At 43.7% G+C, this 25,007-nt stretch overlaps 1 protein-coding gene across 3 annotated transcripts in view; it reads right to left on the bottom strand.

Annotated features, from left to right (window-relative positions):
• Positions 1-25,007, bottom strand: part of smox (spermine oxidase) — a 43,517-nt gene that overhangs the window by 7,025 nt on the left and 11,485 nt on the right. For all 3 annotated transcript variants that reach the window (XM_087991506.1, XM_087991511.1, XM_087991515.1), the window contains exons 2-5: positions 24,451-24,685; positions 10,290-10,516; positions 7,755-7,928; positions 3,496-4,204 (exon numbers count right to left, since the gene is read on the bottom strand). In XM_087991506.1, coding sequence (XP_087847632.1) covers positions 3,496-4,204; positions 7,755-7,928; positions 10,290-10,516; positions 24,451-24,658 — 1,318 coding nt within the window. In that variant the 5' untranslated portion in view covers positions 24,659-24,685. The remainder of the gene's footprint in view (positions 1-3,495; positions 4,205-7,754; positions 7,929-10,289; positions 10,517-24,450; positions 24,686-25,007) is intronic.

The raw sequence follows: 25,007 nt of genomic DNA, 5'->3' as shown, positions 1-25,007 counted from the left end.
TGCAAAGATGGAAACAAAATATCATTATGAGGAATCAAAGTAATGGCAATTCTGGACTGGCCTTGCAAAACACACACCATGTTCGGTCAGCTCCAGTGGCCAAAGAAGATCTGGGGATTGGCCTCCTGTAACAACAGCCATCAGCTCCATTCTATTCTGGCTGTCTTCCCCTGTAAGCTGTGAAGCAGTGAGCAAAGGGCATCTGTTACAAGGTAGCTATGAATACCTGCATACTAGCAGGCAGCAATGGACAAGTGGGTGGGCTTCCTTACTTGTGCTGGTGTGCAAGACAGGTAGTGAAAGATGAGCCCCTGAAGAAATGAAGCCTTGCCCTGGTAAGGACGCAGAATTGTGAGACATAGATGATACTTCAGAGGTCTAGCCTCTAGACATTGTCAAAGAGCAGAGGAGCATTTCAAGTCAGATGCCTACCTTGCTCCAACACTGCAACCAGGCGAGCATCACAGTGTTGGTCCATCACCAGCTGATTCATTAGCACATCCATCTCACGTTGGCAGGCAAACACCACCTCTTTTACTACCCACGTCGTCAGCTCAATGCCAGGATCCTCAAAGCATGGTACCCTGCTTCCTCTAGGCGGTCGAGCAACCACAATATGCAAGGCTGAGCAATGGCTTCAGACAGCAGAGGTGATGATTCAAGGGGAGCACAGGATGGCAAAGTCAATGTGCAGCAAACAGTGAAACGCAAAGCAGCTCTACCTTGGGAGAAAGGTCAAGCAAACAGGCAGTAGTCGCTCAGAGAGACCAACAGTTGATGCAAGAGGCATCCAGAAGTGCAACTCCAAACCGCTGCCCTCCAAAGGCAAACAGCCATGTGCCCCACGAAAGCCATTTATTGCCTTCCCACCGCCCTTTTAAGGTGTCAGCTTTGGATTAGGACATTGGCCTCAGAAGGTCAAGGAATTGAGTTCAACTTGGCCACTTGGCACATAATCCAAGATGGCACACTCAGTTTCAGATGGGAGATTAACCCAGGTCGTGTTTGCCAAATGCAGAAAAGATCAAAAAGATTTTGTACCACAACTTCAGAAAGCAGCAGCAACATTTTCCCCTGGTGTCCCTCAGTTACCGGATTATCTAGCCATTAACTGATTGCTGGTGGTGGAGAGATTGGTATGCACAAAGTGGCGAGGGCATTTTGCATATACCTGCAGTCAACACATTTCTAAAGTACTTAATTGGCTGTGAAGTCTTTTGGGATATACTGAGATTTGGAAAGATTATACAGATGCAAATTGGTCCTTCTCTGATATGCCTTTTTGTGAGTGCATTTGACCACATGTGTCTGAAGCTACGTGTTGAGGGGGTTGGTTGGCTGGTTTGCGATGCAAGGTAACCTCAGTGTGGTTTCAATTCCTGCACCGGCTGAGGTTACCATGAAGGTGCCACCTTCTCAACCTTTCCCCTCGCCTGAGGAGTGATGACCCTCAGGTAAACTACCACTCGACATCTCTCTCTCTATCTCTATTTCTCTCTAATGACACAGCAGCCTTATGGTCCTGTTGGACTATGGCAGATGGGGAGGAGGGGCACATGTTGTGTTTGTGTTGCGTCCCACACAAATCCAATACATGGAAATGAGCTTCGAGAGGAGAGTGGGGTCTCAAAGCTTGATGTCCGAGAATACTGTAAGTGGAGGATACTCTATTTAAATTACACTTATAGAATGTCCTGACAGTTATCCAGTTCACTGCCCCATGGTGACAAGTCATGGCCTGGTCCTATCCTAGTTGATCATGGTTGATCTTGGCCCTGTGATGGTTGGACATAAGTTGGAAACTTGCTTTTCCCCCCCGAGTTGTTTGAGGTGTCAAAGGGACGCCAGACATGGTCCAGCAGCGAGAGTAGAATTACTGCCAGACGCATGTGTGCAAACTTCTCAACAGTTACCTTCAACAAGACCCCAGAGCAGCAACGCGCTTAGCAACAGTCGCAGCGTGACTTTGAATGGCTTGAGCAGGGGAAGTGGGGAATCACTGTCCATATTTCTAAAGAGTAATTACAACAGAACACAACAGCCGACACCGAGAAACAAAAAGCAAATTCAAAAACATATCAGTGGAAATAGTCTTGCAGCACAGCCAAAAAAAAGTAGGACGAAAGTGGATCGAGAACAGAGTACTCAAAGTGTACAACACCTCCACAGAATCCACAATACTATACCGAAATTTATCAAGCCACAGTTCTCACATCACAACTCTAAACTTTTAATCCAATAAAGAACTAACTACACAGTATCACGTGATAAGGATAATCCCTGCCAGATTTTATTTAGTCCCAAGGAATTTTACTGAAGGGCACTCAAACACAAAACAAAGTTTCCTGCTTAATTATACCATATTCTAACCATTACAATAACTTCCTTCAGAATAGGTTTTACCAATGCTTTGTTTCAGGAGGGATAGTATGGAATATTACAATGCTCAAACAGCCAAATGCTGGAGACATGAAGGATGTCGAGTGACGTACAAAAAATGTTAACCTGCCCTTTCCCATTGAAAGCCCAATGTGCATTACTAGAGTTTTCCATTCCAAGGGGGCCCCTGTCTTCTCTGTTTTAGTAACAGATCCGTTTTATTACAGCCCCAACTTGTGGAGGTGCCTTGGGATCAACCTCGAGCGACATTCAAGGCACAGTTACAGGATGTTTGTCGCAGGTCGGCAGGTCAGACAAATGTGAGCACAACTCTTTTTTTGAAAAGCAAAAGGAGGCCGGATCAGCTCAAAGTCCCACCAACCTCTCTGAAGAAACTGAAGATGAAAAGCTACATTTACACTGCAAAGAGACCAAGATGCTTACTTTGCCCACGAATGCAGTAAAAAGGGTTACCCCAATAACAAACACGTGGAAGAGGCTCAAAACCTATTACGCCAACTGCGCTTTGGATCTTCTCCGTTAACTTGCTGCCTGTTCTTCCGCATCCTATTGGCTCCGCAAAGCACCTTTAAATGATATGAATGGTGTTTTTTTTAATGAAAGGCAAGCACGTCATTATTGAAGAACCCATTCAGAACTCCCTTTCGGCCAAGAAAGTATGTGGTGAGAGATCAAACAAATTTCCGATGCTGAAGTTTCCGTCCACAGGGACAACGCTCGGCTCCGTGCTCTCCTAGAGGGCCTGGTCCGATGAGGAAGCCATTTGTCAAGCTCAATGTTCATCAATGCAAACTAAATCTTCCAAAGGTGGCCCACATACTCAGGAAACTAGGAACAGGAGTAGGTCACCCGGTCCCGTGAGCCTGTTCTGTCTGAACTCAGAGTTAATTTACAACAGAGTGGCGACTTTGCCTAATTTCACCTCAGAATCGGCCATGCTGCACACGGATTTGGGGGGAAAAAAAAAATTCCTCCATCAATAATAGAATGAAGTAAAGCAGCTCGGACAGAGTGGAGGTTCTACACGAAGGATCCTAAGCAACGTCCCGGGATTGTGGACGCTCTGTGAATGGGTTGAGAAAGAACAGTAATAACCTGTAAATTTCCGTAGTAATTCCGTGCAGGTTTCCGCCACCATTTCATCGTCGTATCTCTCCATGATGAGGGCTTCTTCTCCACAGATCCAGCCGCTCAGCACGTGCCCGTACCGCTCGGGCGGGTACAGCACATCAAAACTGCAGATCTTCTTGTACCACAGCTCCTCTGGATAAGCGAGGCTCTCGTTTTCCGCATCATCCTCCCAAACAAACTGGATACTATTGCACTCGGGACTCCAGAACGGCTCCTCGAACTCCAGGAAGATCTTGTCCGTGGTGCTAATGCCCAGCATCTGGATGGCCGAGACCTTCTCTTCAGGGAGGCGGGGGTGGAACATGGTTTCGTGGTACTTCTTCAACACTCCCAGGGACATGGTCACGATGACATGATCAGCTGGGATCAGCTCACAATCTTCACACTCCACGTAGACCTGATAGCCCTCCTCCTCCTGGCTGTCCAGGTTGTGGCTCGGGAACGAGGTGCTGATCAACTGGATTTCCTTGCTGACCGAGTGGTTCCAGTGAATGTACTTGACTGGCTTGTTCAGCTGGATCACTGATTTGGGGATCTCCCGCGCCAGGATCTCCACTATGTTAATGAAGCCACTCGGAATGACGTGGTGGGCTCCAGGGATTTCTGTCCACTCACCAAACTCACTAAGGGATACTTCATCCATGCTGTGGCAACTGCTCTCACAGCTTTCAACCTGCCAATGGAAACGAGACACAAGTGAAATCAAGGGAAAGGGAAAAGTCCAGCCCATACTCCCTCAAACCCAAGCACAGTCATTTTACTGCGATTTCAAGCCCACATTAGAGTGGGAGATCATCATCCTGCTCACTCCTGACTTGTAAACCATGTAAAATCTACGCCATGGGCAAGGGAGACAGGGTGCCGAAGAAGGCACAGTTTTCTCCATTGGTCAGTGCATGGAGCATCAAGTTGCAGCTGTACAGGACATTGGTTAGGCCAAATGATTAACAAGGATGTTGCCAGGACTGAAGGGTTTGAACTACAGGGAGAGGCTGAATAAGCTGGGCTATTTCCTCTGGAGTGTCAGAGGCTGAGGGGTGACCTTATAGAGGTTTATAAAATCATGAGGGGCATGGATAGGATAAATAGACATGGCTTTTTCTCCAAGGTAGGGGACTTCAAAACTAGAGGACATAGATTTAAGGTGAGAGGGGAAAGATTTAAAAGGGACCAAAGGGGCAACATTTTTACACAGAGGGTAGTGAGTGTATGGAATGCGCTCCCAGAGAAAGTGGTGGAGGCTGGTACAATTACAGCATTTAAAAGGCATCTGGATGGGTATATGAATAGGAAGGGTTTGGAGGGTTATGGGCCAAACGTCAACAAATGGGAGTAGATTAATTTAGGATATCTGGTGGATGCAGACAAATTGAACTGAAGGGTCTTCTCTGTGCTGTATGTCTCCATGACTCTAGATTTCTCCCCATTCAATGTCCAGATCTGTTCTGCATCAAAATACTTTAATCCCCAAATACAACCCCCAAGTATTCAGCTTGACTGCCTTCCTCCATCTTTCATCACCTACCTCGACTCACCTCCCCCCCTCCCTTCTGCATCCCCACGTTTCTCACCTTCCCCAACATGATAATGGAACCCAACTGACTTTTTCATCATCTCTGTCCAAACCTCTCCCCATAACACATCAATCCCACTTCCCAGGTCAGCTTTCGAACAGTGAATTATTTTAGCCTTTGGCAGACAGTTTTCTCCACATGGTCATTATTTCAAGCTGTTTTTAATTTTCATTCATTCTTGGAATGTGGCCATCACTGTCAAAGCCAGCATTTATTTCCCATCCCTAATTGCTCAGGGGGCAGTTAAGAGTCAACCATATCGCTGTGGGTCTGGATTCAGCCAGACCAGGTAACGATGTCAGATTTCTTTCCCTAATTGGCATTAGTGAACCAGATGGGCTTTTCCAACGATGGCAATGGTTTTATGGTCATCTTTAGAGTTGTAATCCAGATTTTTAAAGAATTTGAACGCTAATCCACAGAATATTGCCTGGGTCTCTGGATTAACAGTCCAACGATAATACCACAACACCGTCACCTGCCCTTCATGCTCACCATTACACTCTCAATTCAAAACTGAGGACAGATATCACCATCTACCATGACAGGATTCAATCCTGGGTCCTCCAGAAGATTACCTGTGTCCACAGAATAATAATCCAGTGATAATACCAGTACGCCATTCCGTCCTCTTATTAGATACATTTTCTAATTATTACCCTAGTGCTTGCTGACTTACCCTGGCTCCCAATCAAGCAAATCCTTGTTTATAAAACCATCTGGCCATTATCTGGATCTTTATTCTCCTCCAACCCCACATTCCTCCAAGTTATCGGTGTTCCCCTCATTCCTTACTCATTAGTATCCCTGATTTTAATTGCTCAAGATTTGGGGGTTGTGTCTTCAGCTTGCAAGATACTAAATGCTGGAATTCCATCATGAAAACTCCTTCACCTCTCTTTTTTCCTTTAAAGTACTCCTGAGAATATTGAACATTCTGACCACCTGGCTCAGAGTCTCATTTTGGTTTTTGATCTTCTTGAGATGCCCCACATTGGCAGGTTGATGGCAAAGGGATGTCAGAGTAAATGCAAGCAGATAGTGATCCCTGGTTGAAGTGGCAGAGGAAGGATATAGAGATATTATATGCAAGAGGTTTAGAACTGAGTGCAGGAGATTTATTTCTGTAACACTGAGCACTGTGTGACCATGATATGCATTATCATAGTTAGCAATTGAAGCAGAGACCATGTTAACTTGAAAATTAGATTACAGTAATGTTTAAAGGGGAGTCAAATAAAGAGCTTTGGTAAGAGACAAGTACACAAGATAAGGCCTATAGGCAATCAAGGGTGACAGGGAAAAGTCACCAAGGTGGGTATGAGGAATTTCACATTAGCCACGATGCTATTGAATGGTGGAGAAGGCTTGAGGGGCCTGTTTCTGTAGGTGTAGGTCTTCCTGTTTCTAACGGCATATCCTGGTGAGGCCAAATGGCCTGTTTATGAAGGGAACAGGAAGAGATCTGCCATTCACCTCCTCCCTCTTGATGTAAAAGCTTCAGTGAACAGCTGCTAGCATGGACAGGAGACAGCTGGAGAATTTCACAAAGTCCTGGGATTAATTTATCTTAAGGCACTCCATCGAAATATAACGTGATACTGTATGCTGTGTAACATGTTCCCTGGAGGACAGGTAAGGGAGATTGTATATGTGCAATTGGTTACACAAATCTTCAGCTTGTAAAGATAATAAGAATATCTTGAAATGTATTTTGGTTCTCAATGTTTACTAAAATGGTCTAATTGCTTTCAAAGTATATTTTGTCTTCAACTTGCCTTGATCTTTAAAAAAATTCAATGCCACATGCAGGCAAAAGTTAATTTATTTTCGCAGTTAGACTTCAAATGCAGCCAAGGGAATTTTCCCACAAGAGCATTTACGCCATCCTATTTGTTCATTTCAAAGATCAGCCACCCTCGATATGAAGTGGATGAGCTCATTTCCATGCCACGATCATCCCTCATCCCTGAAGTTTATTAGATTCAGTTTGGGAAGTCAATATTGCTACTCGAGAGCAGAGAAAGTTAAAGGGAGACTTGATAGAAGTGCCCACACACCATGGGGAGCTTGATAAAGTTAACTGGGGGAACAAGAAGACTGTTTTCACTAACAGAAGGGTCAACAACTTGAGAACAGAACTTTAAAGTAACTGGAATAAAAAAGCCAGGGGACAGAGCAAGAGAATTGTGTGGGTAAGTCTGCATTGCCACAAAAGGTGATGGAAGCAGTTGCAAGTGTGACCTTTGAAAGGTGATTGGACCTCTCTGTGTCTCTACTCAGAAGGGAAATTTGCCAGGGCTATGGGGGAAAGAAAATGGAATATGACTCCTTCGAATGTCAGAAGTCACACAACACCAGGTTATCGTCCAACAGGTTTATTTGAAATTACAAGCTTTGAGTGCTGCTCCTTTGTCAGGTGAAGTGCTCCACCTGATGAGTGAGTGGTGCTCCAAAAATGTGTGATTTAAAATAAACCTGTTGGACTACAACCTGATGTTGTGTGACTTCTGATTTTGTCCACCCCAGTCCAACACCAGCACCTCCACATCATGGTTTCCTTCAAATGTTCCAGCTCAGGCGTGATGGACCAAATAGCCTCATTGCATGCTTTGTGCTCTACTATTTACTTCCAAAAACAACCCCTACCTTCAAGAATTGCTGAAGCATCGCCAGCTTCAGCTCCTTGGTGATACCTGTGTCCTCGGTATCAGCTTTGAGGCGCTTACGCACCCCACTCCTCGTGAAAACACCAACGCTGTTTTGGCTTTCTTCACCAACTGGCCTTCCCCGTTGGAAGAACTCCTGAGTCAGGTTGTAGACCTACCAAACGATATTAGTCAAGGTCAAAAACCTATATCAACCTGGTGAAGGAAAATAGCATCTTGCGTAAGTGTAATAAAAATCAAAAAGGGCCAACATTGGGTTGGGCAGCATCTTTGGAGAGAAACAGGGTTAAACATCTCAGGCCAATGATTTTTCACCAGACCACAAGGAAGAGTGCAATGGAAGAGTTTTGGAGCTAGTCAAAGAGGGGAAGGGGTAGGAAGAAGGGGTGGGAAAATCTGTGATTGGGCGATTCCCTAACAAAATATTTTATAATGGCCCAGCCAAAGAGATTGGTAATGGGTATAGTAAAGAAACAAAGGTGATGTACAGATGAAGTGTGGTCAATAATAAAGCAGTCTTTTAAATACAACAGAAAGAGATAAAGTTTAAAAAAAAGCCAACTCATATAGAACAAAAAACACAAATGGCATATGATGGAGGATGCGATGGTATCTCTTGAGTTTGCATTGAAGATTCATTGGAACAATGTAGCAGGCCATGGACAGAAAGGTCAAAGAAGGAGCAAGCTATATAATTAAAATAATAGGCTCTAGGAAGCTTGGGAAGCTGCCTCAAATCTGAACAGAAATGCTCCATAAAGCAATCGTCCAAAAAGGAGTTGACTATATCATGAACAGATATCAAATACAAGACACCAACTTGAAAGATGGACATGTACAATACAAGTTCATGGTATTATTTAATTGGCATTTCTACATTGTGTGTGTTAAGGAATGAAGGAAATAGTTTTCATTTCATTTTTGAGTTCTGCAAGTAGTGCAGAGTGTTTTGAACCTTTGTTATTTGCATTTAGATTAGGTCTTTAAAGCCCTTGAGGACTGCGTTAGTAATAGGAGTAGAAGAGACAGAAAAGCAGAAGACTTCTATAACAACTGGGCATCCAGTAATGTAGGAAACTAAGAATAGGAACAAGTTCAGTTAGAAAGGTAGCACTCAGGTGTCTTTTAGAGAGAAGTAGGTCATTCAGAAAGAGACAGGGTCTTTAGCAGCAATGCAACTTCAGTAGTCTTCAAAACTTCAGAGCTGGGGAAAAAGTCCCGAGCCGCTGAAGAGAAAACAAGAGACAGAAAACTGCTACAAGCTGACTACATGAAAAGTTAATTTGCTTACTCTGAAAGGGTTTAGAAGTTACAAGTTGTCATTTAATTATGCAGAACTTCAGCATTGCTGGAAAAGACACATTTTATTGAAGCTTTTTATCCTATTGTGCTGATGAGTGTAAGCTTAAAAACTTTGACAAAATGTGTTTTTTTTCCTCAAAGTCAGTGTGAAGAAAGCTCCAGCAACCAATTACTGTCTTTCCAACTCAACGAGGAATTGCAGGCAGGATGACCCATCATTGAGATGTGAGTATCTGTAAGATTGTTGTTGAGGATAAAAGGGTTGAATCTTTATTTTGATATTTCTGATATTTATAATAAGATCAATTCAATTCATTCTTGCAAAGTGGAACATAGTTCATGTACTTCTTTTAAGTGATAAACTCTGATGTTCTTTTGTTAAAAAATATACTGCCAGGCTCTTGCAAAGGTGTTCAGTAACTGGCCAACATAAAATATACTCTATTAAGCCAGTTCACACTGGGATCTGACTTGTCCAGAATGATCATCAACTGAGAACATACACATTTCTATCGTTATTACACTTGGAAGTAGTGTAGATGGGGAGATTGGAGAAAGTTAAGAGACAGGTGTTACTTTTCCTGAGTTTGCCAGAAAGTGCCATTGAGAAGGCAGGGCGGGGCTGAACTGGTCGATCCCACAGAATCAGCTGACTACAGCCTAAGCAATATGTATGGATCTTCTTACTCACCATTGTCTTGTTCTCAACAGATTGGTCAACATTGTAAAGTAATAACTGTATTCATTCCGAGATGCCATAGGCCAATTGCACAGTGACAGACTGTTGTTACATGTCCTTAAGGACATTAGTGGGCCAAGACAATCTCAAGTATGATGTGATCCACATTTCAACATTTTTCTATTGTTTGACGGCTCCAATCAAGTTGCAAGGCGATTCTGCTTTTCAAAATGCAAATCGGAAGAGGCAATTGGAAGGACGGGCCTCTCAGGAAGTCCCCGGCATGTGGTAAAAGACACCGAGCATTCCCATCCTACCAGAGTGCACTCCTCCTGATGCTCCAGTAGGGCTTTGGCAACTTTAACCCCTCTACTGAGAGAGTTCTGGAATGCAGAATCACCCCTTCTAAAGCATAGCAACAAAATTGATTGGAAATGTTCAGCCTTCAAATGATAAACCCCATAGCTTGAAATCCAGAAGAAATGCATAGAGTTGTGCACAGGATATTTATGAAAGACTGAGATATAGTCCCACCTCGTTGTATACATCGCTGAATTCCTCAACGACATCCTTAGGTATTCTCTGTCCACTGCTGGTGCAGTAGTGTGCCACTCCATTCCGAGAGTAGAGACTGATGCGGCCAATGCTTCGCTCCCGATCTGTAGTTTCTTCAAGGAGACCATGGTCTTCTGCTAGCTGATAAATCGGGTTCCCATGAGCACCGTGAATCCAAGTTGCCCCAAGGTCAAATGTAGCACAGCCTGAGCAAAGAATATTGTATATATACAGATATCATTTTATTTTTTAAAAAAATGAAACATGTGGCAACAGAAGCAGAGGAAAATCTTTTATAAGCAGTGAGCATTTGGTATCAGGAATGCATTGCCTGAGAGTAAGATGGAGGCAGGGTCAATCGAGGCTTTCAATAGGGCATCAGACCACTACCTAGAAGAGAACATTGTGCAGAATTCTGGGGAAAAGGCAGAACGTTAGCACCAGGTAAAGGGCTCTTTTAGAGAGCTTTTGCAGACATGATGGGCCAGATGGCCTACTTGGGTACTGCAATGCTTGTAAAGTTTGTACTGTGGCCACATACAAAATACAAATTAAAATAAAAATAAAAGAACTGCAGATGCTGGAAAGCTAAAACAAAAATCAGCATCGCTGGAGAAACTCATGAGGTCCGGCAGGATCAGTGGAGAGAAAGCAGAATTAACATTTTGGGTCCAGGGACCCTTCTTCAGAACAGAACTGCTTTCTCTCCACAGCTGCTGCCAGACCTGCTAAGCTGATGCCGTAATTTCTGTTTTTGTATAAAATAAACAAGCATTCTTGTTGGAGAACAGAAGAAAAATCAGTCTCCCTTAGTGAGTAATTTGAAAAGGATGTTAAGTTGGAACGTAACATTTTTCTATTCATTTGTAAGATGTGAGCACCATTGATGATGTCAATATTTGTTGTCTATCCCTACCTGCCCGGGGAAAGTGGTGGTGAGTCCTGAACTATTGCTATTCAGCCATGATCTCACTGAACAGAAGAGCAGACCTGATTGGCTGAGTGCCTACTACCAATCCTTGTGGTCTTCTAGTCTGTGTATATGGAAGAGGACACAGCACTAACGCAAAACACTGTGACTGCCAAATGATCATTCTGTGAGAGACCCAACAGGAACATCCCACATATTTATCATTCTGTGAGGATTCATCATACAAAGAGAATTGCTCTCCTGATTCAAGTAAAACTGTGGGGTTTTTTTTCAACAATATATGCTGTTGCATTGTCTTGGATTGTCTTAGAACTTTGGAGAAAAAAAAGACAAAACATCAGCACTTTTAAAAGACAGAGGAACAGACAAAGGCAGCACATGGTCAGGTCAGCGCAAGAGAGAGAGAAAAAGAGAGAGAGAGAGAGAAAGAAAGAGAAAGAAACCCACACTGCGAACTGACACCACAGTGAACCTGCGCAGTTACTGCCTTTGCTGTTTGAATTCATGTATCGCTGGATATCGGAGTACATCTGGGAAAATTAACAAACAGTGAAATTCACAACTAATCTTGGAGGAACCTGTTTGGGAGAGGTCACAGCACAGAAACAGATAAGTGAATATTTTTAAGTGTGGCCCTACAGTAAGTCTGCAGTAGTGAGTAGAGTGGATTCTTTGTTGATTATATGTTTTATTGAGATATGTCTCTTGATTAAACTTAAAAATATCAACCATAAGTATTAAGTTAGCCTGGAGCAGTGTTTTATAGGGGAATAAGACAGTGCTATTTTCTGGGTCTGTAGATTGAAAGAAGCGAAAATGGCTTTTAGTAGAGTGATATGCTCTTCTTGTTGGGTATGGGAGTTTAGGGAGAGTTTATGTGTTACTGAGGATTATATCTGCAATAAATACCATTGGTTGTAAATCCTATCAGATCGAATGGATCGGTTGGAGAGACAGTTAGAGGCAATGAGGAATTTACAAGAGCAAGAGGATATGATGGAAGGCAATTATAGGAAGGGGGAAAGGTTGCAATACAAGAAAGCTAACAGAGGTAGGCGGTTAGTGCAGGAGCCTTCTGTGGCTATCCTCATTTCAAAGAAAATGTGGAGGGGCAGAGGGTGATGGATTCTCAGGGGAATGTCGCAAGAACAGCCATGTTTCTGGTATTGAGACGGGCTCTAGTGCAATGAGGAGTACGTCAGGTTCCAAGAGATCAATTGTGTTAGGAGACTCTCTCGTCCGAGGCACAAACAGACATTTCTGTGGCCAGCAGCGAAAAATCACAAATAGTGTGTTGCCTCCCTGGTGAGAGGATCAAGGATGTCTCAGAGAGGGTGCAGAATGTTCTCAATGGTGAGAGGGACCAGCAGGAAGTCATTGGAACAAATTGGAACAATTACACATTGGAACAAATGGCACAGCAAGGGAAAAGATGAGAAAGTTAGGCAGGAATTTAAAATGGAAGTCCTCAAAAGTAGTAATATCTGGAGTTCTCCCAGTGCTGCAAGGTAGTGAGGGTAGGCATAGGAGGATAGAGCAGATGAATGAGTGGCTGAGGAGCTGGTGCAGGGGAGAAGGGTTCATATTTTTGGATCATTGGAATCTCTTCTGGGATAGAAGTGACCTGTACAAGAAGGACGGATTGCACCTAAATTGGAAGGGGACTAATATACTAGCAGGGAGATTTGCTAGAGATGCTCGGGAGGAGTTAGCTATTAAGGTTGGGCGGGGGGACTCAGGGAGATAGTGAGGAAAGAGATCAATCTGAGACTGGTACAATTGAGAAAAGAAGTGAGTCAGACAGTCAGGGCAGGCAGGGACAAAACAGAGAACAAGGTAATGCAAGGGGCCTAACAGGGAAGGCAGGGGTACTCAGGGCATGGTTAGGAACATGGGATTGGGATATCATAGCAATTACAGAAACATGGCTCAGGGATGGACAGGACTGGCAGCTTAATGTTCCAAGATACAAATCCTACAGGAAGGACAGAAAGGGAGGCAAGAGAGGAGGGGGAGTGGCATTTTTGATAAGGGATAGCATTACAGCTGTACTGAGGGAGGATATTCCCGGAAATACATCCAGGGAAGTTATTTGGGTGGAACTGAGAAATAAGAAAGGGATGATCACATTATTGGGATTGTATTATAGACCCCCTAATAGTCAGAGGGAAATTGAGAAACAGATTTATAAGGAGATCTCAGCTATCTGTAAGAATAATAGGGTGGTTATGGTAGGGGATTTTAACTTTCCAATCATAGACTGGGACTGCCAGAGTGTTAAGGGTTTAGATGGAGAGGAATTTGTTAAGTGTATAAAATAAAATTTTCTGATTCAGTATGTGGATGTACCTACTAGAGAAGGTGCAAAACTTGATCTACTCTTGGGAAATAAGACAGGGCAGGTGACTGAGATGTCAGTGGGGAAGCTCTTGGGGCCAGCGACGATAATTCTATTAGATTTAAAATAGTGATGGAAAAGGATAGACCAGATTTAAAAGTTGAAGTTCTAAATGGGAGAAAGGCCAATTTTGACGGTTTTACGCAAGAACTTTCGAAAGCTGATTGGGAGCAGATGTTCGCAGGTAAAGGGACGGCTAGAAAATGGGAAGCCTTCAGAAATGAGATAACGAGAATCCAGACAAAGTATATTCCTGTTGGGGTGAAAGGAAAGGCTGGTAGTTATAGGGAATGCTGGATGACTAAAGAAATTGGAGGGTTTGTTTAAAAAAAGAAGGAAGCATATATAAGGTATAGACAGGATAGATCGAGTGAATCCTTAGAAGAGTATAAAGGAAGTAGGAGTATGCTTAAGTGAAACATCAGGAGGGCAAAAAGGGGACTTGAGATAGCTTTGGCAAATAGAATTAAGGAGAATCCAAAGGGTATTTACAAATACATTAAGGACAAAAGGGTAACTAGGGAGAGAATAGGGCCCCTCAGCAAGGCAATCTTTGTGTGGAGCCACAGAAAATGGGGCAGATACTAAACGAGTATTTTGCATCAGTATTTACTGTGGAAAAGGATATGGGAGATATAGACTGTATGGAAATAGATGGTGACATCTTGCAAAATGTCCAGATTGTAGAGGAGGGAGTGCTGGATGCCTTGAAACGGGTAAAGGTGGATAAATCCCCAGGACCTGATCAGATGTACCCGAGAACTCTGTGGGAAGCTAGAGAAGTGATTGCTGGGCCTCTTGCTGAGATATTTGTATCATCGATAGTCACAGGTGAGGTGCCAGAAGACTGGATAGGATGTACATGTATTTGGAAAGGCAAGGACTGATTGAAGATGGTCAACATGGCTTTGCGCGTGGAAAATCATGTCTCACAAACTTGACTGAGTTTTTTGAAGAAGTAACAAAGAAGATTGATGAGGGCAGAGCAGTAGATGTGATCCATAGGGACTTAAGTAAGGTGTTCGACAAGGTTCCCCATGGAAGACTGATTAGCAAGGTTAGATCTCATGGAATATAGGGAGAACTAGCCATTTGGAGACAGAACTGGCTCAAAGGTAGAAGACAGAGGGTGGTGGTGGAGGGTTGTTTGTCAGACGGGAGACCTGTGACCAGTGGAGTGCCACAAGGATCGGTGCTGGGCCCTCTACTTTTTGTCACTTATATAAATGATTTGGATATGAACATAAGAGGTACAGTTAGTAAGCTTGCAGATGACACCAAAATTGGAGGCATTGCGGACAGTGATGAAGATTATCTCAGATTACAACTGGATCTTGATCAGATGGGTCAATGGGCTGAGAAGTGGCAGATGGTGTTTAGTTTATATAATTGCGAGGTGCTGCATTTTGGGAAAGCAAATCTTAGCAGGACTTATACATTTAATAGTAAGTTTCTAGGGAGCATTGCTGAACAAAGAGACCTTGGAGTGCGGGTTCATAGCTCCTTGAAAGCAGAGTCAAAAGTGGTAGATAGGATAGTGAAGAAGGCGTTTGGTATGCTTTCCTTTATTGGTCAGAGTACTGAGTACAGGAGTTGGAAGGTCATGTTGTGGCTGTACAGGACATTGGTTAGGCCACTGTTGGAATATTGTGTGCAATTCTGGTCTCCTTCCTATCGGAAAGATGTTGTAAAACTTGAAAGGGTTCAGAAAACGAGTAACAAGGATGTTGCCAGGGTTGGAGAATTTGAGCTAGAGGGAGAGGTTGAACAGGCTGGGGCTGTTTTCCCTGGTGTATCAGAGGCTGAGGGGTGACCTTATAGAGGTTTACAAAATCATGAGGGTCATGGATAGCATAAATAGACAAAGTCTTTTCCCTGGGGTGGGGGAGTCCAGAACTAGAGGACACAGGTTTATGGTGAGAGGAGAAAGATATAAAAGAGACCTAAGGGGCAACGTTTTCATGTAGAGGTGGTATGTGTATGGAATGAGCTGCCAGAGGATGTGGTGGAGGCTGGTACAATTGCAACATTTAAAAAGCATTTGGATGGGTATCTGAATAGGAAGGGTTTGGAGGAATATGGGCTGGGTACTGGCAGGTGGGACAAGATTGGGTTGGGATATCTGGTAGGCACGTACGGGTTGGACCGAAGGGTCTGTTTCCGTGCTGTACATCTCAATGATTCTATGACTCTATTAGTCTTGCGCAATTGTTGCAATGATGGTAAGATTGATATTTTGGGAGAATGAGATTGATTGGCAGTAAGGAATTCTTCAACCAAATGTAACTTGTTAATTTGTTTGGAATGGTTGTTAACTCTGACTTTTAAAGCGAGCTTTCAACCAGCTTCAGCTTCATTAAGTCTAGCTGTGGGTAACTCTCGCACCTGTGAATCAGCAGGTTTGGGTTCAAGCTTCACACTAAAGACAACAGTATATTTCAGTGCAGTACTGAGGGGATCCTGGTCTGTTGGAGTCATAGAGATGTACAGTATGGAAACAGACATGAAGCTGAAAATGTGTTGCTGGAAAAGCACAGCAGGTCAGGCAGCATCCAGGGAACAGGAGAATCGACGTTTCGGGCATAAGCCCTTCCTCATTCCTGAAGAAGGGCTTATGCCCGAAACGTCGATTCTCCTGTTCCCTGGATGCTGCCTGACCTGCTGCGCTTTTCCAGCAACACATTTTCAGCTCTGATCTCCAGCATCTGCAGACCTCACTTTCTCCTCAAAGATGGAAACAGACATCTCAGTCCAACTTTTCTTTGCCAAGCAGATATCCTAAATTAATCTAGTCCCATTTGCCAGCACTTGGCCCATATCCCAATTAACCCTTCCTGGTCATATACCCACCCAGATGCCTTTTAAATGTTGCAATTGTACCAGCCTCCACCACCTCCTCTGGCATCTCATTCCATACATGTAACACCCTCTGTGTGAAAACATTGCCCCTTAGGTCTCTTTAAAAATCTTTCCCCTCTCACCTTAAAACTACGCTTCCTAGTTTTGGGCTCACCTACCCTGAGAAAAAGACTTTGTCTATTCACCCTATCCATGCCTCTCATGGTTTTATAAACCTTTATAACATCTACCCTCAGCCTCTGACACTCCAGGGAAAATCGCCCCAGCCTATTCAGCCTCTCCCTATAACTCAAACCCTCCAACCCCGGCAATATCCTTGCCAATTTCTTCTGAACCCTTTCACGTTTCACAACATCTTTTTTTTTAACAGGGAGACCAGAATTGCTTGCAGTATTCCAAAAGTGACTTAACCAATGTCCTGAACAGCCACAACACTACTTCACAACTCCTATAAGCAATGCACTGATCAATGAAGGCAAGCATGCCAAACCTCTTCTTCATTACCCTCTCTACCTGTTTAGGAACTATGAACCTGCACTCCAAAGTCTCCTTGTTCAGCAACACTCCCTTGGACCTTACCACTAAGTGTATAAGTCCTGCCCTGATTTGCCTTTCTGAAATGCAGCACTTATCTAAATTAAACTGGGCAGACTTTCAGATGAGATGTTAAACCAAGATCTTTACTGTTTTCATGGCCTTTTTATCATTTTGCCAGAGACAAAGCAAGGGTCCATCCTCAGTGTCCTGGCTAAAGACAATTTTAAAAACATCAGATATTATTTCATTGCTGTTTGTGGCAGCATACGGTACATAAATTGGTTGCTGTGTTTTCTACATGACAACACGTCCAGACAGTTTTACGGTGTTCTGGTACCATGAAAGGTGCGAAAGAAATGAAAGATATTCATTCAAAGATCCTTTCCATTCTGGTTTAATACTGGAGTAAACGCAACGCATGATCTCAGGACAGGCACTGTACCATTGCACACACACCATACTTTGGCTGAGAAAATACAGCTACATGTGATATTATTAGGCAGGGCAGTAGAGTTTACAATATTCATTGTGGACAGTTTTCTAGTTTTCCTTTGTTTTCTAGTTTCTCCTTCTCTTCCACCGGCTTTTAAAATTAACAGAAAAATTCAAGAATATAAGAATGAGGAGCAGGAGGAGGCCATTCAGCCCCTCGATCCTGCCCCACCATTCAACACTATCTTGGCTAATCTTCTGTTTCAACTCCTCTTTCCCAATTGCTCCCCAAATCCTTCAATTTTCTGAGATCCAAATACCTCTTAGCTCTAGTTTTAAATACATGCAATGATAAAGCATCCATGAGCCTCAGGGACAGAAAATTCCAAAGATGCACAACTCTTTGAACGATTCGATTTCTCCTCATCTCAACCCTAAAGGTTCACCTGATGATCTTCCATAGCTGTGTTCCTCCCCCCCACCCCCCTCACCCCCCTGCCAATGTTCAGGCTCGACAGTCAGATGAAATAACCTGTCATTGTCTACCCTGTCAAGCCCCTTCAGAATCTTGTATGTTTATGGCTTGTTCTCCCAAACTCCAGAAAGTATGGAGCCAACCTCCCACTTTAAAACAACCTTCTCCTCCCAGCTACCAAATCCAATAAACCTTTACTGCACCACCTCATTTCTTACATACAGAGACCAAAGAAGGGGCCAATACGGCTTTCATTTTTAGCCACTTTTCTTTATTGCAAGAGGATTGGGGTACAGGAATAAAGGGAACAACATTTTTTTTTCCTTCCTATAACTTCAAGCTAACATTTTGTGTTCCTTCTATAAGTGCACCGAAATCCCTCTGAATGTCAAGAACTAAGAACATTACAGTACAGGAACAGGCCCTTCGCCCCTCAAAGTCTCTGCCGTTCCATATCTTCTATCTAAACCTGCCATCTAGTTTCTAAGAATCTGTATCCCTTTAGTCCCTGCCATTCATGCCTAGTGATGGGTGAGTGCCGAACCAGAGGACACAGTTTAGAAGTACGGGGGAGACCATTTAGGACAGAGATGAGGAGAAACTTCTTCACTCAGAGAGTGGTGGTTGTGTGGAATGCTCTGCCCCAGAGGGCAGTGGAGGCCCAGTCTCTAGATTCATTTAAGAAAGAGTTGGATAGAGCTCTCAAGGATAGTGGAATCAAGGGTTATGGAGATAAGGCAGGAACAGAATACTGATTAAGGATGATCAGCCATGATCATATTGAATGGTGGTGCAGGCTCGAAGGGCAGAATGGCCTACTCCTACACCTATTGTCTATTGTATGGAGGAAAGGTCTTACGAGGAAAGGCTGAGGGACTTGAGGCTGTTATCGTTGGAGAGAAGAAGGTTGAGAGGTGACTTAATAGAGACATATAAGATAATCAGAGGGTTAGATAGGGTGGACAGGGAGAGCCATTTTCCAAGAATGGTGACAGCGAGCACGAGGGGGCATAGCTTTAAATTGAGGGGTGATAGATATAGGACAGATGCCAGAGGTAGTTTCTTTACTCAGAGAGTAGTAAGGGTATGGAATGCTTTGCCTGCAACGGTAGTAGATTTGCCAACTTTAAGTACATTTAAGTCGTCATTGGACAAGCATATGGACGTACATGAAATAGTTTAGGTTAGATGGGCTTCAGATTGGAATGACAGGTCGGCGCAACATCGAGGTCCATGTTCTATGTTCTATGTTCTATGCATCTGTCTAGATACATCTCAAACGGTGCTATCATTCCCGCCCTGACCCCCTCTGCTGGCAACGCATTCCAGGCATCCACCACCTTCTGTGTGAAGAACTTTCCAAGTATATTTCCCCTAAACTTTCCCCCTCTCACTTTGAACTCATGATCCCTCGTAATTGAGTCCTCCACTCTGGGAAAAAGTTTCCTGCTATCCACCCTATCTGTACCATTCATGATTTTGCAGGCCTCAATCAGGTCCCCCCCTTAACCCCTCCTTTTCAATTAAAATAATCCTAATCTACTCAACCTCTCCTCATAGCTAGCATCCTCCATACCAGGCAACATCCTGATGAACCTGCTCTGCACCCTGTCCAAAACATCCACATACTTTTGGTAATGTGGTGACCAGAACTGTACGCGTTATTCCAAATGTGGCCAAACCAAACTCTTATACAATTGTAATATGACCTGCCAACTCTTGTGCTCAATATCACATCCAATGAAGGAAAGCATGCCGTATGCCTTCTTGACCACTCTACTGACCCGCGTTGCCACCTTCACCAAAGATACAGAAGCCTAAACACACACACACCAGTTGGTTTCATAACAGTTTCTCTATCCATCTAACTATTTATTTCACCTTCTTCATCAGCCTACCATGGGGAACCTTATCAAATGCCTTACTAAAGTCCATGTATATGACATTTACATCCCTTCCCTCATCAATCAACTTTGTCACCACTTCAAAGAATTCTATTAGGTTTGGAAGACATGACCTTCCCTGCACAAAACCATGCTGCCTATCACTGATAAGCCCATTTTCCTCCAAATGGGTATATATCCTATCCCTCAGCATCTTCTCCAGTAGCTTCCCTACCACTGACGTCAGGCTCACAGGTCTGTAATTACCCAGATTATCCCTGCTATCCTTTTAATCAAGGGGACAACATTAGCAGTTCTCCAGTCCTCTGGGACCGCTCCCGTTTTCAAGGATGCTGTAAAGATATCTGTTAAAGCCCCAGCTATTTCCTCTCTTGCTTCCCTCAGTAACCTGGGATAGATCCCATCCAGAACTGGGGATTTCTCCACCTTAATGTCTTTAAGAATACACAACACTTCCTCCCTTCTTATGCCAACTTGACCTAGAGTAATCAAAGATCTGTCCCTAACCTTAACATCTGCCATGTTTCTCTGCTCGGTGAATACCGATACAAAGTACTCATTAAGAATCTCACCCATTTTCTCTGACTCCACACATATCTTTCCTCCTTTGGCCTTGAGTGGGCCAACCCTTTCTCTAGTTACCCTCTTGCTCCTTATATATGAATAAAAGGCCTTGGGGTTTTCCTTAACCCTGCTTGCTAAGGATATCTCATGACCTCTTTTAGCCCTCTTAATTCAAGATTTGCAACTTCCTGGTCATTTTTTAAAAAAAGACTTTGCTGTCTGTTATTACCAGCAAAGTGAATATCCTCACACTTCCCTGCTTTATACTTTATTGGTCACTTTTCCACCCACTCGCTTAAATGTGGAGTTTGCACAGTTGCACAAGGGTGGAATTGAACCTGGTGTCCCTAGCATTGTGAGATAGCAGTGCTAACCACTGAGCCACCTGCTTTAAGGTGATTGAGGTAGTTATTGAAGTTAAAGATATCAGAGAGGAAGTGATTTATAAGGGGAGTCTACATTGAGATTATAAATTTGGAATCCCAGTTAAACTGGTGAGATGCTTCGAAGTAATGTTTGTCAGCATCAGGAATGCACTAAGTGGGTGTAGAGTCAACTGAGATCTGACTCTAATTTCACAACAGAAAAGTCAGCCATTTGGCCCAACTCAACTATGCTGGTGTTTATGCTTCACACAAGTAGAGGGGCAGGGATAGGCAGAGTGGGAACGTTGTGCCAGGAACCCTTTGAAACCTCTGCATCCTGCTAACAGTTTACACTCAATGTAACTTCTTCATCTCTTCACCTAAGTCATCAATAAAGATTGTAAATAGATGAGGCCACAGCACTGATTCTTACAGTGCTCCACGAGGCATGGCCTTATGTCCTTCACTTCCAGTCTGCTGACCAATCACAGATAATAATTCATCGTCACTCTTAGATTGGCCTTCAATACACCTATTTACATAATACTGTAGAAAATACATGGTCAAGTCTAACATCTGTTGAGCAAAGAGCCAAGTATCCATTATTTCCAGGAGCTTCCTCTTTACATTGTAAGGCTGGAATCTCAATCTTTCCTTTAAAATTGTGGCCATTCAGCCCATACTGACCCTCTGAAGAGCATCCCACCCAGACCCACCCTGAATCCCTGCATTTTCCATGGCTAATCCACCTAGCCTACATATCCCTGGACACTATAGGCAATTTAGCATGGCCAATCAGCCTAACCTACACATCTTTGGAGTGTGAGAGGAAACCAGAGGAGACATATGCAGATATGGGAAGAATGTCTGTGTGGAGTTTGCACAGTTGCACAAGGGTGGAATTGAACCTGGTGTCCCTTGCATTGTGAGACAGCAGTGCTAACCACTGAGCCACCTGCTTTAAGGTGATTGAGGTAGTTATTGTAGTTAAAGATGTCAGAGAGGAAGTGATTTATAAGGGGAGTCTGCATTGAGATTATAAATTTGGAATCCCAGTTAAACTGGTGAGATGCTTCGAAGTAATGTTTGTCAGCATCAGGAGTGCACTAAGTGGGTGTAGAGTCAACTGAGATCTGACTCTAATTTCACAACAGAAAAGTCAGCCATTTGGCCCAACTCAACTATGCTGGTGTTTATGCTTCACACAAGTAGAGGGGCAGGGATAGGCTGAGTGGGAACGTTGTGCCAGGAGCCTCATTCTCAGCATCTCCACCCACTCGACCTTACCTGGAGCCTTGGACTCCATTTTCTCCTTCCTGTACTCAGCTTCCTGTATTCTCCTTCCTGTATTTAACTAAATTTCATTTACTGCTACCACATGGAGAAGTGCAGTTGTAATATTTCATTTTTAAACCACTCTCTGGGTAAAACGATTTCTCCTGAATTCCATTTTATTTTATCACTATGTTATATTTGTGATTCCTGTATTTAGGAGAAAATAAAATGGGCATCTGGATGGGTATATGAATAGGAAGGGTTTAAGAGGGATATGGGCCAAGTCATAGAATCATAGAGATGTACAGTTTCAAGGGAACAAAAAATGATAATTTCACAAGTTGCTTACTTTTCATGGAAAGCTCACAGGAACTGTGGGAAATAGAATCCCTACAGTCTGAAAACAGGCCATTTGGCCCAACAAGTCCACACCAACCATCCAAAGAGTAACCCATCCCGACCTGTTCCCCAAACCCATCTAACCCATATATCCCTGAACAGAATGGGTAATTTAGCGTGATGAATTCACTTAACCTGCACATCTTTAGACTGTGGGAGGACACCAGCACACCTGAAGGAAACCCATGCAGACGTGGGGAGAAGGCACAAACTCCACGCAAACAGTCGCCTGATGCTGGAATCAAACTCGGGTCCCTGGCGCTGTGAGGCAGCAGAGCTAACCACTGAGCCACCCCTCAGAGAATTCAATTTTCCATGTTGCTGTTCGATCTCAGCACCGTTCGTTCCAGTAACACCACCGGTCTTGTGGGGCTCTACAGTTAAGGCAATGGAAAAATGGCAATGAATGGGCCTAGCATGACTGCCTCAAAGCACCAGAGACCCAGATTCAATTCCAGCCTCGGGTGACTATCTGTGTGGAGTTTGCACATTCTCACCGTGTCTGCGTGGGTTTCCTCTGGGTGCTCCCATAGTCCAAAGATGTGTAAGTTAGGTAGATTGCCCATAGTTTGTAGGTTAGATGGATTAGCCACGGTAAATGCAGGATTGCAGGGATAGCATGAATCTGGGTGAGATGCTCTAGGGAGAGTCGGTGTGGACTTTTTGGGCTGAATGTCGTGATTCTAAATTCACCAAACATCCTTAGACAGCATCTTCCAAACCCATAACCACTTCCATCTAGAAGGGGCAAGGGCAGCCGATACATGGGAACACTACCTCCTTCAATTTCTCCTCCAAGTCATTCCTCATCTTGACTTGGAAATATATCGCTGTTCTTTCACTGTCACTGGGTCAAAATCCTGGAACTCCCTCTCTAAGGGCATTGTGGGTCAACCTACAGCAGGTGGACTGCAGCTGTTTAAGAAGCAGCTCACCACCAACTTCTCAAGGGCAACTAGGGACAGGCAATAATTAGGCAGTGACACCCATGTCTCATGAGTGAATATGCGAACAAATAAAAAAATAATTAATTTCATGCTACAAGCAAATAAAACAATGAAACAGACTGGATTGTCTGAACAGCCTCCTCCAATTACAGTTTTCATAAAATGGCCACCATATTCCTCCCCATATCAATAGTGACCATAGTGTTATAAAGCATTTTATTTTACACATTCTTTATAGATGATCACCATTGGCATTTCTTGCTCATCCCTGCTAGTTTGGGATTCAGAAGTTGAGTTTTGCACATCAGCATGGGCAGGAATGCACTTATAAATCTTGTGGGTGTACAGGAGAGTATCACTATGAGTACCATCATGCAAGCACTTGACCAACTTCAACAGCATAGCCTCCCATCCTCAACCATATCCCACCACCAGTTCTCAGAAAGTGGTACCCCAACAATCTGAGAGTGACTAGTTGTTGATGAATCTTCAGAACCTCCCAAGATTCTACCTTAAATTTAGAAACTTGTAAGTCGTAGGTCAGTCAGCAGTGAAAGCTTTCAAAACCTCAGAAGAGGAGGATGTGGGCATCAAAAGGGTTGAAGAATCAGAATCCCCTCATTCAACCTCCCACCTCAGTCTCGTGATGACTAGATTCCCTACAGCGCGGAAACAGGCCCTCTGAAGAATAACCCACCCAGACCCATTCCTTAGTCCCTACTAATGCATCTATCACTATGGACAATTTAGCATGGCCAATGGGACTGTGGGAGGAAACCAGAGCACCCGGAGGAAACCCACGCAGACACGGGGAGAATGTGAAAACTCCAGACAGACAGTTGCCCAAGGCGGGAATTGAACCCGGGTCCCTGGCGCTGTGAGGTAGCAGTGCTAACCACTGAGCCACCGTGCCACCCCAATGAGCCTTGGGAAGTTTCACTGTGTTAACTCAATGATGGTGTTGTGAAACACTGCACAGTAGAATTCTTCCATTCACCCCATAACACGAGGTGGTCCTTTTGAAAATTTTCAAACAGTAGGAGAGAAGGCTTACCGAGTTTAACACTTTGCACTCTGCCTCCAATTCGCTCAGATGCTTCTAGAATGACAATATCTGTGAATCCATTCGCTAGGAGTTTTTTTGTAGCAGAGAGGCCAGCAAGCCCAGCGCCGATAACTACTATTCGAGGTTGTCGCTTTCTCTGGGAGCCACTACTGAGAGGATCATCTGCACTATCTGAAGATATTTCACAACTTTGCATACCGCCCAAGCTCTTCTTCTATGGAAACTGGGAAAGAAAATAGTAAAAATATTGGTCAACATCATTCACAGTCAAGCAATAACCTTAAAAATAAAAGTAAGTTTTGAGCAGGAGCAGCAGGATAGCCCTTTGAGCTGACCCTGCATTCAATAAGAACATGGTGGCTCACCTTCTCCCTGAATTCTCCCCTCATCTCCACATCTCTCAATTCACCCAATGCTCAAAGATCTGTCAACTTTAGTTTTAAATATACGCAATGGCTAAGCATCCAAAGCCTTCTCAGGTAGAGAATTCCAAAGATACACAACTTTCAGCGTGAAGGAACCTCCAGCCGGTAAAACATGTTACA

Source organism: Chiloscyllium plagiosum, unplaced genomic scaffold, assembly GCF_037043375.1.
Source record: "Chiloscyllium plagiosum isolate Xiang-an unplaced genomic scaffold, Cpla_swu_hap1 HiC_scaffold_1, whole genome shotgun sequence".
NCBI classification, from domain to species: Eukaryota; Metazoa; Chordata; class Chondrichthyes; order Orectolobiformes; family Hemiscylliidae; genus Chiloscyllium; species Chiloscyllium plagiosum.
This window is presented reverse-complemented; position numbering and strand designations above follow the sequence as displayed.